This window comes from Tachysurus vachellii, chromosome 9 (assembly GCF_030014155.1).
Source record: "Tachysurus vachellii isolate PV-2020 chromosome 9, HZAU_Pvac_v1, whole genome shotgun sequence".
NCBI lineage: Eukaryota > Metazoa > Chordata > Actinopteri > Siluriformes > Bagridae > Tachysurus > Tachysurus vachellii.
In genome coordinates, this window is record NC_083468.1 from 10,784,402 (window position 1) to 10,802,287 (window position 17,886).

General features: G+C 38.1%; 3 protein-coding genes across 3 annotated transcripts; all 3 read left to right on the forward strand.

Annotated features, from left to right (window-relative positions):
* The first annotated feature begins 384 nt into the window (after positions 1–384).
* On the forward strand, positions 385–3,876 carry polr2i (RNA polymerase II subunit I). The gene is made up of 6 exons (XM_060878575.1): positions 385–542; positions 2,348–2,402; positions 2,494–2,567; positions 2,836–2,910; positions 3,418–3,469; positions 3,634–3,876. The coding sequence occupies exons 1-6, from the start codon at positions 397–399 to the stop codon at positions 3,694–3,696; spliced, it is 465 nt and encodes a 154-aa protein (XP_060734558.1). The 5' UTR covers positions 385–396; the 3' UTR covers positions 3,697–3,876.
* A 3,872-nt stretch (positions 3,877–7,748) lies between these two features.
* On the forward strand, positions 7,749–11,592 carry pglyrp5 (peptidoglycan recognition protein 5). Its single transcript, XM_060878576.1, has 4 exons — positions 7,749–7,896; positions 10,497–10,692; positions 11,181–11,299; positions 11,400–11,592. Exons 1-4 carry the CDS (start codon positions 7,839–7,841, stop codon positions 11,585–11,587), a joined length of 561 nt encoding a protein of 186 aa, XP_060734559.1. The 5' UTR covers positions 7,749–7,838; the 3' UTR covers positions 11,588–11,592.
* A 2,413-nt stretch (positions 11,593–14,005) lies between these two features.
* snrpd2 (small nuclear ribonucleoprotein D2 polypeptide) lies at positions 14,006–17,488 on the forward strand. The gene is made up of 3 exons (XM_060877643.1): positions 14,006–14,160; positions 15,239–15,418; positions 17,157–17,488. Coding segments are annotated over exons 1-3 (357 nt in total). The 5' UTR covers positions 14,006–14,158; the 3' UTR covers positions 17,332–17,488.
* The last annotated feature ends 398 nt before the right edge of the window (positions 17,489–17,886 follow it).

A 17,886-nucleotide genomic window follows, 5' to 3' on the forward strand; every position in this document is an offset into this window, starting at 1 on the left:
ACATCACTCATTGGCGTTAGCTTCTCACTTACAAAATATGAATTTGTAATTAACTAGTAATTAACTTAATTGTGGTAGATAAGTAAGGTGCAGGTGTTTTCATACACTGCTGGTGTATAATTGTTAATTGTAGCCCTTAGTATGAAGGGTATAACAAAGAAGGTTCGAAAATGTTTATTATTACTGAATTTGAATTCAATTTAATACAGAACAATGGCATAAATATAAATTTTATAACAGTCCCCAATGAGAATATCTTCACAGTGAAATAATAATATGAGTTCAGTATTTTAATATTCATTTTTATTTGAACAATTATGCAAATTTATGCACAATAAGACTGAATAGTGCAGTTCAATCCTCCCGCCGCGTGGTGTCGCTAATAATATAGCGCGCATGCGCAATGAAATCGTGGCTGCTCCGCGCGTACTGCTATTGATTCGATTATTTGTGCTATTATTCGGCTGTAATAAAGCCTGTATGGATTTGGAAAGCGGCCCGTGCGAGCCCGGGTTCGTCGGAATCAGGTTCTGTCAGGAGTGGTGAGTTAATTCATTATTATAAGTGACTGGACATGTTTAAAAACGACTTGAACTAAACCGGAATATATAAGTTTGTTGTACTGCTTCGTCTGTGGTCAGTTACAGAGCAGATATCATACAGCGAGCTGTAATAATAATCAAGAACCGAGTACTAAAGTCCGGTGTATCGGTTCGTTGTATCCAGTATCGGTTCGTTGTGTTCAGATCTTCCAGAACATTCGAGAGACAAACTCACACTTCTAATGCACTGTATACACAAATATAGACATGAGAGATGGCATACACACCAGAAACACATTCACATGTTAATAACACAGATGTACACGAACTGTGCACTTTAATATGAACATATATTATGTAGTTATCCAGTCAGACCATCATGTGGCAGAACAAAACCATACAAACCCATCCTGTGTGTGGAGGGTTAGCAGGCTAAAACACCCTGTAAAGGAGACAAGAGGACAATGAGGACAATGAGAGGACTGATCTTTAATGACAGGAAGTCTGTAGTATCTATAAGCTGTCTTTTATAAATGTGCTGAGCAGAAATGTCTGTAATCACAGGTTCCTTTTCAAGTGGAACCTATCTGGTTTTCTACAGTTCAGCACATCCACCTCAAGGTCCAATGTTTTGTGAATGCTGAGATGCTGAAATCAGATTAATTCAATTCAAATCAAATTTTTTTTTGTGTGGCGCTTTACACAATTGACATTGTCTCAAAGCAGCTTTACATGACAAAAACATAGGAAAAATGTTAATATAAAGAATAATAGAAAGATTAATATAATACAAGAATTCAAGATTAATATTCAGTATATTTAAATGTTTATGTATTTATCCTCACTGAGCGAGTCTGAGGTGACTGTGGTGAGGAAAAAGTCCCCTGAATAGTGAAGGAAGAAACCTTGAGAGGATCCAGACTCAAAGGGGAACCTCATTCTCAATTGGGTGACACTGGAGGGTGTGATTATAAATATACAGTCTGATAAATGTTGTGTTGATGAGGAGGTTGTTGTCCTCAAAGACCACATGGAGTTGGTATCTCCTCTTTTTAGTATAGCAGAGTCTAACTGGAGCTGGAACATCTCTAGATGTTTCAGGATCCTCACAGAGTCAGTCTCATCTCAGTGAAGGTCGCAAATCTTCATGGTACGGAAGACAATTGGAGCTGGTGAAATTTCTGGATGCCTCGAGATGGGTAGAAAGAGAGAAGCAGTGGAGAGGATTTAATGTAGCTGCTGTTCATAAGATTACAGGATTACACTATCCTTGTTTGCAACTCAAAATAATCTGCCTATTTTTCTCTGACATCTCTTATCAACAAGGCATTTCCATCTAGAGAACGGTCACTCACTCTGTTTTTTGTTGTTCCATCATTCTTTGTAAACTCTAGAGACTGTCACGCATTTGATTCTGCGTGTTCAGTCATTTTTAACCCATCGAGCTGTCATACAAAGCATATCTTTTCATGCAATATCAGAATGTTTTATGTTAGGGCAGTAAAGATCAATGAATATTTGTAATGTATATGGAAATCTGATTAAGACAAGGTCAACTCAACACCCAGTGATTAATAAACATGGTTCACGCAGGTACATCATGTTTCCTGTGTTTCTCACATTCCTGCAAATAAGTGATTACAATCAAAATATACAAAATACTCGCATGAATACACGTTATGTCACTAGGCTATCACTGAAAAGTAATGTTAAGTGTTGCTGTTGAAATTTGCTTAGTTTAGCAATTTTGTCAGTAAGATTTTGCCGTAATCAATGAGTGCGTGTGTGTTTGTATATGTTTACAGTAACAACATGCTGTATCCAAAAGAGGACAAAGAGAACCGCATCCTCCTCTATGCTGTAAGTCACCAAAGCACAGGGCTGTCAGTCTGTAGATCTGTAATCACCCTTTTTCACATGTGTGTGTGTGCGCACTCTCTTACATGAACAGTGCAGGAACTGCGATTATCAGCAGGAAGCCGATAACAGCTGCATCTATGTGAACAAAATCACACACGAAGTTGAGTGAGTATAGACGCAACCTCATCACTGTCACATCACATCATTTAGAAGGAAAAAAATAGCAGAAAGAATGAAAGTTTTAGACTACAAATGGAGTTCACTGCTACATACCACTAGACATCTATAACCAATAGACTGTTAGATAATATATAATAGATATCATATTAGAGTGTACAGCATATTTCTACCAACAATGTGTTTCCTAAATTAGCTAGTTATCGTGAATTGGCACCTGTTGAAGGTTGACTGCATTTTGTTTGTGTTTCTACAGCGAGCTCACACAGATAATTGCTGATGTGTCTCAGGATCCAACACTGCCTCGTACTGAAGATCATCCATGCCCTAAGTGAGTGCTGCATTCAAACAACTATATATAGGTCTGATACTTGTGTGTGTGTGATACTGTCCTCATTACAACTACAAACATCTGTTACTTTACAGTTCATTCAAATATATTTAGGGTTTTTTAACGGGTCTTCTTACTTTACTTAGGAATGGGAATTGTAGTCAGTGAGTAACTCTTTAAATTCTGATACCTACAACACGAAAAAGTGAAAATCACTGGGCTGCATAAAAGGCTGGCTCTACAAAATGAGTAACTTTACAATGATGGACTATAATGTGTTTTGTGAGACTTTTCTTCCTGTTTTAATTTTTTTACAAAAACACATCAGAATGATGTAAGCATGCACAGGCCCAGATTTTTAAGCACGCAGGTCAGTGGGGTTAGTGGGAAGTGGGGAGTATGGGACGATTGTGCTTGGCCAACAACTTCAACCTTTCTTAGAGTGAGCATGCCCTGTGTTGTGTAATAAGTGTGTGTGTTTTTTTTTTTTTTTTTTTTTTTTTTTAGATGTGGCCACAAGGAGGCAGTGTTCTTCCAGTCACACAGCATGAAGGCTGAGGTACACAATTACATAATGAATAATTTCAGTATGTACATTTACAAAACAATGAATAAGCACAGACAGGATGTGTAGACAATTGGTTTGACAATGGAGCGAATGAAGGGCGTGTAAATGTATTTGTGTTTAATTTGAACTATTGTTTGTGTGTTTGTGTGTTGTAGGATGCAATGAGGCTGTACTACGTGTGTACGGCTCCACACTGTGGACACAGATGGACAGAGTGAGGGAGAAGTGGATAGATTCAGTCACTTAATTCATCTCTAAGGCTAATGGGTTACAGGGCCTTCCGTGTGAAATGACTCTTCTTTAGCTAAACCACATCAGTTTGTGTGTTCAGAGGACTAAGATGTGTGTGTGATAATGGATGCTTATAGTGTTTTCTTATTAAAATATTTTTTAAAGAATTCATGATTTTTAGTTTTTTGTAAAATAATTATGCACTAAAGAGACACAATAAAATTAAATATTACATTTTTAAGAACATTCAGTTTATGTAGTGTTTTTTTCCAAAGGTATTGGAACAGCAATGTCAATTCTTTGGTTGTGGGGTGTTTTTTAGAATACACTATACACGACATTTGGGGTTGAGATCTAAATATGATCTGATATTTATATCTAGATGTAATTAAACAAACAAGAAACTTTGACTGCAACCTTTGGTGGCAAGCAACCCAATTATAGGAGAACAAAACTACTGAAGTAAACAGGGGCGTCGTAAGTGGGGGGAAAACGGTGACTGAGTACATAGGGCCCTGGCATGTGAGGGGCCCTAGACGATCATTTTATAATTTGTATTAATGTTATTATGTTATTATCTGCGCGATCTATTTGACAGTCACGCGTTTGTGCTACTTCTAGTTCTCTGCTGCTTCGACACGAATCTACGTAGACCCCTCCCACCTCGAGCGTGCATGCAGCAATGCACAGACTGGACATAATTTTATTGGTTGCCTAGAAGCGATGTAAAGCGCACATTGGCTGTGAGGGACAGTAGATAGTGCGCGGACTTGGTGGATGATACAGGGGAGTTTGTGAGTGTTCCGCCGGTGTTGACAAACGCGAAACTCGGCGCCGCCGTTACACATGATATCGAAATCTGGCTATCCGAAAAGAAAGGAGAGGGAGGAGAGAAAAAGAAAACAAAATGAGGGAAAACAAAAACTCACAAGTTTTTTTTTCTAAAGAGAGCAGGTGAGATCTAAAGCACCGCACAATGTCGATCTGTTTTAGTCAGTGCTAGCCAGTAAAATAAATGCTTGCTAAGTTGTTGCACAATTGTCTCTATTTCCATGAGACACAACTTGTTTCCAAGCATGTGATGAATGTTCTTATCATACTACTAAACTCTGAAGTAACACGGAAAGTGTGAGAAGCATTTTTAGAGATTAAATGTGAATATAAAAAAATGTTTGCCATGTTGTCAATATCATAATCCATTTTTTTTTTTTTTTGTATTTATTTTGTTTATTGTTTTTTTTTTTTAGATTTAGCCAGATCTGCTTTTGAGGCAAGGTGCTATTTGCACTTCTTTTTTGGAAATACTGCAATGTTTTACATCACAAAGGATTACATGTTGATTTAATGTTTGATTGTATTTGTAAATAAAACACAGTTCAGTTAAATATTGTTAAACTGCATTTTTCTATAAAAAAAGATACGGAGTTGTTCCATCTATTTTAAAGGTTAGGACATATTATGATCAAAATATGATATGCAGTGCTGCTGCATTGACATGAATGCAAATAACACATTGTTATTCTATTTTATACATGATATACTTCAATGCTGTAAGGCAGTAATTCACAAGTGGTTACTAAATCACTGAATCATATGTCCTATCTATAGTAATGCAAATTTTAATATACTAATTGCTATTCATTTTTCATTATCATTAAAAAAAAGTGAAATAGGGGCCCCCACACAGTATCTTTGCATAGGGCCCACGATCCTGTGCTATGCCCCTGGAAGTAAATAACACTTAGTATGTGTTTGCATATCCATGTAATAACTGCATCAAGCCAGAGACCCACCAACTTGACCCAACTGTTGCATTCTTATTTTGTGATGATTTTCCAGTCTTGTGCTGCAGCTTCTTTCATTCGTTTGATTTGGGGATTTTCTCAATTTCTGTAGACTTCTGAATTCATTCTGCTGCTGGCATCAATAAAGACTAGTGAGCCTGTTCCAGAAGCAGTCATGCAAGCCCAATCATGACAATAGATGAGCTCATATGTTTTTGATCTTTTCTTTCCTCCGACTTTGGCCTTGCTATCCCTTTGGTAGAGGTTTTATTTTGGTTCTGGAGCTATTGAGGCTCATCTCTGTATCTCTTAGTGAATTCCAATTTGGCCTTTTGATTCTTACTGAGGAGTAATTTGCATCTTGTGGTATGGCCTCTATATTTCTGCTCTCGTCTTTTGTCAACTTCTGTTGTTTTCTTTGGCCAACCTGTTTGCCGTCTTCTTGTAAATATTCCCGGGTTTCTTTCTTTTTCACTGCATTCCAAATTGTACTGGCTATGCCCAATCCTCTTTAGCAATTTTTCTGGTGGATTCTTCCATTCTGAGCTGACTTTCTCCCATAGCTCTGGTTTTATGTTGCTTTTTCCTTTTTAACAACAAAAACAGTATTCACTTGTGAAACCCAGAGCTCAAACCAAGAGTAGATGTTCAGAGCTATTATTATTATTAACTGTCACTATAACAGGGCACACATGGGCAACAACAAACACCTCTCAGACACACGATCTGATATTTTTGATCACTTGAAAAATTGGTGGGTTCAAGCAAAAGTTGCTATTTTCTAAATTAATTTGTTTAGATTTAAATATCAAGAAATAATAGCTGAAATTCATATTGAGATTTTGATCCCTTTCCAAATGTCTTATTGGCCTCACTGTTTGGGGTGGACTGTATATATTTAATCTGTTTATGTTTATGAGACAGTGTTAATGTGTTAATGCTGTTTTTGAAAAATACTTATTTAGAAGTGGAGTCTGCATGCTTGCCTCACTTGGGGCTTTGATTCCCGTCCCTTCCCAATGTGTGCGTGGAGTTTGCCTTATCTTCCTATTCATTTTTGTCTGTACACTTTGCTACAGAGTTGGAAGCACACAACTGTATACAACATCTCTGTTTGCTGTAACATTACAATTTCTCTTCAGTGAAACTAAGGCCCAAAACATGTTCTAGCTTGACAACGCTGAAGGGCGTTGAAATGAAGGGAAATTGTACTGCCTCAGCATACAAAGACATACTACGCAACTGTGGGCTTTCAACATTGTAGCAACAGTTTGGAGAAGAACCTTTGGCCATAAAGTGTAAGAACCCACAAAAAAGAAACACAGGAAGGTGTTTTTCAATGGTAGTGTTGGAATTGTAGGCATGTGTGTGTTATAACATCACAAGCTGAATGTCAAATCCTTTTATTCTTTTAACAGAGAATAGTTAAATTCTCACATCCACATGTCTTATAACAGCACAGGTCTGAATACTGTCTGTAGCATTTAAATAACAAGTCAATTTTAATGCAGTCATTCTGATACCGTCAAATCATTCCTCACACACAGGAACTCCTACAGCGGACTTTCCCCATAAAGGAACACTGATAATAAACAGATATGATTTTATTGAACAAGTGGGTAAGAGTTTATATGCTGAAGTTTTGTTTAACGCTTTGTAATATCAGCAAGTTTCCCAGCACACGGGTTAGTTCCTGTTTTCAGTTGTCATAGCAGCTATTAGCAGCTATTTACCTTCTTTCAGCAGCCTCTTGTTCTTTTCTCTGTTGTTGAGACAAAAAAACAGATTGTAACATAAACATGTAACATACAAACAGACTTGTTATTAACAAATGTATTTTTTTTATTCCATCATCTTCTTCTTCTTCTTCTTCTTCTTCTTCTTCTTCTTCTTCTTCTTATTATTATTATTATTATTATTATTATAGTATTGAGAGCTACAGTTAAAAGCTACAGATGGCTGTATTCCCCTCTGCACTTCTGCCACCATTCAAAAATCGCTTATATGTAGAGTATCAACTCATATACGTAGCATAATGGGAACATGTCTCCTGTGTCACCAGAGTAAATCACCTCAACAAATCATGCTCAACACACTGCATGTCCTCAAAATGGCAATTCCGTCCTAATTTCAAGTCCATATGCAAAACTGTATTACAGCAAATCTCGCTCTCTGTTTGTGTGTATGTGTGTGTGTGTGTGTGTGTGTGTGTGTGTGTGTGTTTGTGTGTGTGTCGATGACTCTGGATCTAGGAAATTCCAGAAATGCTGAAATACATCCGCCCCCAACAAACAGTTTGAACCCATGCAGTGTGTGTTTGTGATTCATAGTTGTTCTCGTTTTTCATGTCTGAACACACACGGACAAACACAGACATGACAGGAGCAGCTCAATACAGTACAGGTGAGACAGACAGGTGTTGATTGCTCATTTATTCATTTATTCATTCATTCTGTATGTGCTATTTTTATTAAAGTATTCTCTCCGTGGTGCAGAATGTTAAATATAATAAATATGAATTCTGTTAGATTCTTTAGTTATATTGAGTGCCTCCTTTTGCTAGGCAACGACACCAAATGGAAGCATGTGAAAGTTTTCAGCAGCTACGTCAGATCCTTTTCAGCTTTTCAACTAAACATCTTTTTTTTGTAATAGATTTTACTTCTTTAATAGGTGCTTTAAGTTTGGAAATATAATAAAATGTAATATTAGATTAGATTAGATTCAACTTTATTGTCATTACACATGTACAAGTACAAGGCAACAAAATACAGTTTAGGTCTAACCAGAGTGCAAGACTTTACAAGACTTAGATAAGTTAAATAAGTTAAATAAAATGGTAATATGAAGTGATTTACAGATGTGTGTGTACTATGAACATAATATACAGATGGCTATAATTATAACTGAAATTTACAGAAGGATGTAACAAAATATATGGCTATTGCTATAAACATTAATTTACAGATGTGTATTTACTATGAATGTAATATACAGGTGAATATATATGTACTATGAACATAATATACAGATTAATATATATGTACTATGAATATAATATGAGGGGGGCACGGTGGCTTAGTGGTTAGCACGTTCGCCTCACACCTCCAGGGTTGTGGGTTCGATTCCCACCTCCGCCTTGTGTGTGTGGAGTTTGCATGTTCTCCCCGTGCCTCGGGGGTTTCCTCCGGGTACTCCGGTTTCCTCCCCCAGTCCAAAGACATGCATGGTAGGTTGATTGGCATCTCTGGAAAATTGTCCATAGTGTGTGATTGCATGAGTGAATGAGTGTGTGTGTGTGCCCTGCGATGGGTTGGCACTCCGTCCAGGGTGTATCCTGCCTTGATGCCCGATGACGCCTGAGATAGGCACAGGCTCCCCGTGACCCGAGGTAGTTTGGATAAGCGGTAGAAAATGAGTGAGTGAGTGAGTGAGAGAATATAATATGCAGATGGCTATTAGTATAAACTGAAATTACAGAATGGTATGTGCTATAAACAAAATATATGGCTATTAATATAATATATTGCTGTTACTATAAACAGAAATCAGGTGGATATATACAGTGATAAGGCAATGGTGAGCAGCAATGCAAAAAAAGAGAGCAAGTGAGCATAGTTTGTGTAATAGTCCGTTAGTACAATAACGTCCATTTGTGTAAACAGTCCATTAGCGCAATAACAAATTGTGAGGGGAGAGATGTAACAATGTATGAAGGACAGTAGGATCAGCGAGGGGCAGAGTTCAATAAAGAGATAGCTCTAAGTAAAAAGCTGTTCTTTAGTCGGCTGGTCCTGGTCCAGAGGCACCTGAAACGCCTACCGGAGGGCAGAAGTGAAAACAGTCTATTGTATAATATATAATACAAAAAAGGCCTTATAATGACCTTATTCCTGTCCTCCCATTTCCCTATTGTAATTTGTATCTGTTACATAAAAAGTACAGTCAGATCTATGATGAGAAAAGTTGACATTTTGATTTTATTTGTCTCTTTAGTCAGGTGTCATTAAATTGTAGGTTCATAAACAAATGTCATGCATATATAGCAGTGAAAAATATGACATGTATAAATAACTTTTACAAATAAAAAAACTTTTTGGGATTTGGATGGCTGTTGTTTATTGCACCTTTACATCTGTTTTGCTGCTCATTAAATTGGTCCTGGATTAGGGTGCTGAATTATTTGCCTATTAATGAGGGTGTAAAACAACTGTAAAAACAAGTAAACATATTAGTAGCATCAGCTTGCCTCTGCTAACCTCTTGGTAGAAAGATATAGTAAAAAGCATTACTGAAGGCATAAATAAAGTTGAAGGCATGAACAAATGTGAGGGTGTCAATAGAATTTACAAAAAGTCTTAGACTATAGTAATAAAATGATGAATCTGTATTGAAGGCATTTGCTTAGATTAATTATACAGAGTGACAATAACTCTGAACTCCATTAATCATTAGTTATACCTTTCTTTTCATTAATTAATTTCTTCTTAAGCAATCGTTAAAATCTTCTCTGTTTCATGGAAAGTTAGAATATGACAAGTTTCAAAATAATGTAAAATATATTTTTCTATACACTCACTGTCCATTTTGTTAGGAACAAATGTAGACCTGCACATTTACACAGATACCTAATCAGCCAATCATGTGGCAGCCGCACAATACATCAGACACAGAGCTTCAGTTAATGTTCACATCATAATGTTCACACATTCTGTGTAAATTGTAGAGAATTTTGTGTATGAAAGTCCCAGGAGATCGGCAGTTCAAAATATTCAAACCAGCTCGACATCAATGCTACAAGCAAACAGCTACAGCTGTTCATTCTGATGTTTGAGGTGAACATTAACTGAAGCTCTTGATCTTGATCTGCATGATTTTATGCACTGTGCTAAAGCCACATGATTGGCTGATAAGATAACTGCATACATGTGGAGGTCGTGTTTGTTCACACATTTACCTGCATGAAGATTTGTCTGTTGTTGACCTGTCTCTGTTGTGTGCAGTGGCAATGATCCCCCGCAGTGCATGGAAGGCAGTGGATGTTCAGATCAGAGAAAGATTACACAAACCTGCTGACAAGCTTATTATCCATCACACGGCACTGTGGAGCTGCTGGAGTCAGACACAGAGCATCTCTCAGCTAATACACATTCAGCACCTACACATCCACGAGCGCAGCTTCACAGACATTGGCTACAAGTTAGTAAATATTGCTATACTATATTACTATTGTTATATATACATTTGTTTTTGTTTCAGGCTTTTTATCTTTCACACCTTTGTAATCTTTTTTATGTTTGTTGAGTAGTTGACTAGACGTTTACTGATATTCAGCTTTTTGTCAGTTCCTTAAATGCTTGGTGATTTCTGACTGCAGTGTCCAGTTTATCCTGAACAGATATTTCTGACTATAACTGTAACTTTGACTGTACAAAGCATGTGATATGAGGTAGCGTGAGACCCGGATTGGGTTTCTGTTGATAAGCACCTAACTGTAACATAAAAACCTGAAATATAACACTGCTTCAGAGCAGGGTTTCATAACCCCGGGTAAAAAGCGATACTTATCCTGTCTCTAAATTCCTTGTATGAAACGTTCCTTTACATGGGGTCAAAAGCAGGGTTTGGAATGACAATAGCCACACTGTGAAAAGCTCTTAAGTTAACTCTTCATTTTGCATGTTCAGTTTTTTGGTAGACCAGACTGGTGTGGTGTATGAAGGTCGTGGCTGGGGCATCGTGGGAGCACATGCAAAAACACATAACCATGACTCTGTCGGTGTTGCTTTTATGGGCAACTTTAATGGTGAGAGCACAAATCTGCCTGGGTAACACACACACACCTTCACATGTTAATCTTGTTTTAGTGTTCACTTTATATATCGGTGTGATTTCCCTCCTCTCAGATGAGTCGCCAAGCTTACAGGCTTTGTCAGCTGTGCGTGCTTTGATCCAGCATGGAGTGGCCAAGGGATATTTACAGCCCAACTTTGTGATTTTGGGACACAGAGACATTGCAGACACACAGTGTCCAGGAGAGAAGCTGTATTCCTCACTACACACACTCAAGACACCAATAAATCACACGTTCTGAAGGTTGTCTAAACTAATGATTTAATTTGTTTGTATATTGCATGAAATCTTGGTTTGTATATTTTGTCCATGCCTGATGTAAAATTTTAATCAACAGTTTTAAAAAATATACATAACATGTAATTATAACATTGTAATGTGTATCTGTGCTAATGCAGCACTTTGAGCAGCTCAGCCATCCCTTTAAAGATGTTTTTTTAGACATTTGATCTGAATTGTTCTAAACAGAGATTTACAGGGACAGCAGATAATGTTCGGCTTATTGTTTGTACATTGTTTGAGTCGCACTATTGCTCACAGTCAATTAGTTGTTAGATTTTGCACTACAGCTTGCAACCAGGTGAGGAACAAAGAGGGACGTAGAACACACAATTGTAAAATGATAATAATTTCAAAACTTTCAATGGGCCCTGAAATGCTAGGATCCTATGTACTCAGTCACACACACCCATCCCGTGAACTTACGACACGGGGGAGTCACACAAAGTGTGGGGTAATGTTTAAGTCCTGAGTTTGTTCATCAGTCTGAAAGACGTGATATCACAGAAACTCCTGAGCCGGATTTCACGTTTCTGTGCCGGCGTTAAAATATTTATTTCTCCCCAGTGGAAAACGTTTCCTGCAGTAATAGTGATCTATGATTTGAAGTTAAGTGTCCAGTTCTGAATACAGTCCAGCAAAATAGGATACTGTATGGGATCAGCAGGAATTTGGATTCACGGTTATACCCAATGTGGTGTGGACGACATTAACCATCTAACCCAGCAAGTCACATGACAGTGTCTTGTCGCCAATCACTCACACTTAGATCTCATTAACAACCCTATCTAAGTTCTGATTTATCCGTGTTTTATTGTCAAGATTTTGTTGCTGTGCAAGCGTACGGTTTTTGACTTGTAGTCATAGTTTATAGATTTTGGTTTTAACACTTGTGTTTGTGTTGCACTTCTTAAAATAAATTGTATTTATAAAGCACTTTAGGAGTAAGAGCGTTATTGTGAGAATGTTTGCTCTGTGTGACACCACAGCTTTATACATAGCTTTATTCCACTGAGGTAAATCAGAAGATATCACACATCAACGTTTTAATAAATCTGATACAATTAGTATTAAAGGATTTGCAAATCCAAAAAAGCTGCAGGAAGCAAGTGTGTGATTTGTTCATGAGGAATGTGTGATATCTGATAAATGCAAATAAAAGATCAGTGCTACATTTCTCCACACACTAGTCAAGTCAAGTCAAGTCAAGTCAAGAAGCTTTTATTGTCATTTCAACCATATATAGCTGTTGCAGTACACAGTGAAATGAGACAACGTTTCTCCAGGAACATAGTGCTAAATAAAACAAAGACAGAGCTAAGGACTTAGTAAGTAGTCCTAGCCACATAAAGTGTGCAACCTGGTGCAAACAGTGCAGGACAAGACAGTGCAGGACAAGACAAACAAGACAGACACGACAGTGCAGGACAAAAGACAGTGCAGACAAAAAATTACAAGACAATACAAAAAAAGACATTACACAAAAGACAATGAACAGAAACAGCGCTGACCAGAGTAAATACTGTATGTTCAACAATATTTCAATATTGCAGTATACTAGAATGAACACAGTGTCATAGCAGCAGGTCCCTGAGATAATGTAAAGAATTGTTCAAAACAGCAAACAATTGAAATGTTAGCCAGTATGTGCAAAGAGCAAAAAGTGTGCAAAAACAGCATGTAAACAGGTTTATGGATGTAAACAGCATGTAGGCAAGGCAAGGCAAGACAAGGCAAGTTTATTTGTATAGCACATTTCATACACAGAGGTCATTCAAAGTGCTTTACATAGAAAACAGGTTGATGGATGCATATTGGAAGTGTGTGTATTTGGTGTAGGTCTGTGCAGTCCATACAGGTGATGTGCATGTGTATGTTGTGCACAGAACAGTTCAGTTTCAGCATCTATAACTCAATGGAATATCCCAAACAATTCCCTAAAATGAAATATGAATAATATGAAATAAAAGACATTATTAGCAGCTTAGTGTTGCTGTGAATGATGAGAAAGTTTACTGTCCTTCTCTCCCTGAGAGCTTTTGGCCAACAGGACTGTTTTCTTATGAAAGCTAATCTGGGAAACACACATAATATCTTGTCTGTGTAATATTTCTCTCTTTATTGTACTTTTATTTTACTTTTCTATGGGTACATTAGATAAGAGAGAGTTTTGTTTTTCTCATGATTCTGTGTTTTTAATCCAAAAGACAAACAACTTTTCTGAAATGGAAATACTAGAAAAACTGTTCTAGTACTTAGTGACTTAATAAACCTTTGCTAAGGCCATAGATTAATCCATTGTTTGTTATAATGTTCTCCATGTCGTTCAGGTTATTTATACATGTAAATAATACTGCATCTTTAAAAACCTACATACATATACAAAAGCTGAGGAGGAGCTTGACCCGGAAATAGACAGGATTGTGGCGGTTTAGCACCGGAACTGGCGCCATCACAAGCTACGTTCAGGCGGCGTGTTAGCAGATCTGCTACCTGCTTCATTTTTCAGTTCTATAACAGAGGATAAAACAAGATGTAAGTTTATCGTCTCTTTTCCTCAGCCACATTATTAAAGTGTAGCGGTGACTAATACAAATGCTACAGTAGCTGTGTTTAGCAACAATGCTAACTGTGTGCTGTGTTTAGCAACAATGCTAACTGTGTGCTGTGTTAAGCAACAATGCTAACTGTGTGCTGTGTTTAGCGACAATGCTAACTGTGTGCTGTGTTAAGCGACAATGCTAACTGTGTGCTGTGTTAAGCGACAATGCTAACTGTGTGCTGTGTTAAGCGACAATGCTAACTGTGTGCTGTGTTAAGCAACAATGCTAACTGTGTGCTGTGTTAAGCAACAATGCTAACTGTGTGCTGTGTTAAGCAACAATGCTAACTGTGTGCTGTGTTAAGCAACAATGCTAACTGTGTGCTGTGTTAAGCAACAATGCTAACGGTGTGCTGTGTTAAGCAACAATGCTAACGGTGTGCTGTGTTAAGCAACAATGCTAACGGTGTGCTGTGTTAAGCAACAATGCTAACGGTGTGCTGTGTTAAGCAACAATGCTAACGGTGTGCTGTGTTAAGCAACAATGCTAACGGTGTATTGTTAAAAGAGAAGTGAAGATTCAATTCAAATTCTAATGTTATTGGTCACAGACACAACCATATACCGGTCAGATTTACATGTGTTTTATATGGTTTACTGTTTCGTTTTATATTTATTGAGCAATTCATTCAGTTCTGCAAGAACGTCGTTGCCGCACGAATTAATAAGTAGTGTCTCTGTGTGTCCGTGTGTCTCTGTGTGTCTCTGTGTCTCTGTGTGTCCGTGTGTCTCTGTGTGTCCGTGTGTCTCTGTGTGTCTGTGTGTCCGTGTGTCTCTGTGTGTCCGTGTGTCTCTGTGTGTCTCTGTGTGTCCGTGTGTCTCGCTCCATCTCGTCAGTGTTTAAACCAATATCTATCTCTGAAATAAATTTATATCAGAACAGAAGTTTTATATAAATTTTAACTGTATGTCTTAGTAGTTTGTAGTTCTTATGTGAGCACAGTAACTGTTTATCTTTGTCTATGAACACTGTGTGTGTCGGTTTAAATTTGAGCATAACATGTGCTGTAGGAGTCTTTTGAACAAGCCGAAGTCAGAGATGACCCCTGAGGAGCTGCAGAAGCGTGAGGAGGAAGAGTTCAACACCGGGCCATTGTCTGTCCTCACACAGTCCGTCAAAAACAACACTCAGGTGCTCATCAACTGCCGCAACAACAAGAAGTTGCTGGGTCGTGTCAAAGCCTTCGACAGGTAATGAGTGCTTTCATGATGTTTCATTACTGAATACAGCATCCTGTGTTCACCAAGACTGCACTTGCTGCTGGTCTGGAGAGGGGGGTGTTGTAGAGGGCATCATGGTCATGATGCCTCGTTTTTACTAACATTTCAAGTATGATTTACATGACCATCATTCATGGTGGAAATAACCTGCTACCCTCCTTAAAACCACATTAGATTGTGATGGACGAATACTAACTTAAAGATTTATGACTCCGCAGCAATAGCAAGCGACATATGATATTTTTTCATTAGGTATGATGTACTAAAGCAGTTGTACTGTACAGTTAGCTTGGATGATTCCTCAGACCAGTCTGATGGTGCACATGGGCTGATGTTTAAGTTACACATTTCTTATCTACTTATTTCCATTTACTTGCTTCACTAAGCTGCTGACAAAGCTAGCATACAAGTCAAACAACAAATTATCACGAAGATTAGTGCGTTTAATTTAATCACATGAAAAATGGGTAAAGTGAAGCCATCATGTGGATTGGGAAGAGCACTGAGCTACCAAATCGGAGGTGGTGTGAGTTCGGCTGGACTGCAAATGCACCGATATCCACCAGAACCCAACTTGTACTCGGGTCCGCACTTGTTCAGGAAGTAAAGTAAGCTGCATGCATGTTTTTAGCCGATGGTGACATCATTAGTTTGAGTGCCTGAGGAACATGGTACGCAGAACAGATGTGGTCCCTTACTGAGCATTATAGCACAAAATAATAAAAAAAGTAAATATGGTGAGCCGTATTTGTGTGTTTATGACTTAAGATGCACACACATGCACCAGGGTACAGGAGAGTTTACATGGGTCTGAAACCAGACCATTGCCCAGAAAAGTCACACAGTTTTAGAGTCCAGCAAACACACTCAGTGTGAAAAAAAAAATCGTAACAATATTTTTGTTACAAGGAGACAAACAAGTGACTTATCCCCCCCTAGTGTGAAGGGTCATGTCTCACCCACTCTCTCTTTCCCCGGCTTGCACCTCGCTATTATAAATGAATCAGGTTCATAACAGCTCAGCTTGGTTTGAACTTAATTCTTGACTCTACCAGTGGTTATGGATGTTCATTAGCAAATCACTATTTTTCATAGCCGTGGCATGATTTATGAAGGGAAACACATTTGTGTAGCCTGTAACCTTGTTGATAAATGATTAAGGAGATTTGACCTCTGTGTTCTTTTATTTCCACCCCAGTGAAACTCATCAAAAGGGCAGTCTTTTTAGTGAAATACCTACTTTCTGGGTGATAAACAAGGATTTTAGAGTATTTGAGACACGTCTCCCCTTCCTGTCACCCTGGTGGTTAATGTATCTGACTGTTACAGCTTTGTCCAAACAGATTGGTGCATGGTCATATCTCAGCACAGGTAAAAGAGGTATTTGAGCTGTTGATGGATCATCAGCTGGTTGAGTCACATGCCAATGACATTACACTGACCCTTGTCTGTTTCTGTTACTCAGTCCATCACTCTGCCTGTTCTCTCTAATTGTATATCTAACTCTATATAAATTTGTCTGTCTACCTTATTGTCCATCCGCAGTTGTTTTTTTCCCACATTGATAAGCTGCCTCAGATGGTTCAGTACACAAACTAGAAGCAGTTTGTACGTCTGTGTGATGTTGGAGTGCAGCTCAGTGATCTCTGCAGGATGTAGTACTGCTTTTCCAGTCTCTCACACTCTTCCTCTGTGTATGTGTGTGTAGACACTGTAACATGGTCCTGGAGAATGTGAAGGAGATGTGGACTGAGGTGCCCAAGAGCGGGAAGGGAAAGAAGAAATCCAAACCAGTGAATAAAGATCGTTATATCTCCAAGATGTTTCTGAGAGGAGACTCTGTCATTGTGGTGCTGAGGAATCCACTGATCACCGGCAAATAACATTGTCATGCACATTTTCACACATTCTCTCTCTCTCTCACACACGCGCACACACACACACACAGAGGTGGCTTGCTCTCAGTGAGAGACATGGGGTGTAACTGATTGTCACACTGACTGGTTTGTGGTCTTAATAAATGTTTTGTATTTACAGTCACTTTCTGCTTTTGTTTTTTTTCCACTCTTTTCTGTTTTTACTGAATGTCACAACCTCTCAGTTTCCCTGTAAACACTTTTATTTGCTTGTCCTTTTCTTTTTGGGGAAAAACAAAAACAACTTTTAAAGGTAGTTAGTGTAAAATTATTTTTGGAATATCTGGTCAGTTTCTTGTACTTTGTTTGAGCCAATCACAACTCTGACTTTATCTGCAACATTTCAAGGACATTTATTATTTAAAATGGTAATTATCACTGCACTTTACACCATCCACCAACAAGCACGCATGCTAAAATGGTTCCTTGTGCTCAGATCATAGAATTATGCATTGTGAATAAATATCGAGGGATAATTAATTCCGCTTCACTGAATAAGATGCCATTTTTTTTTCTACCTAA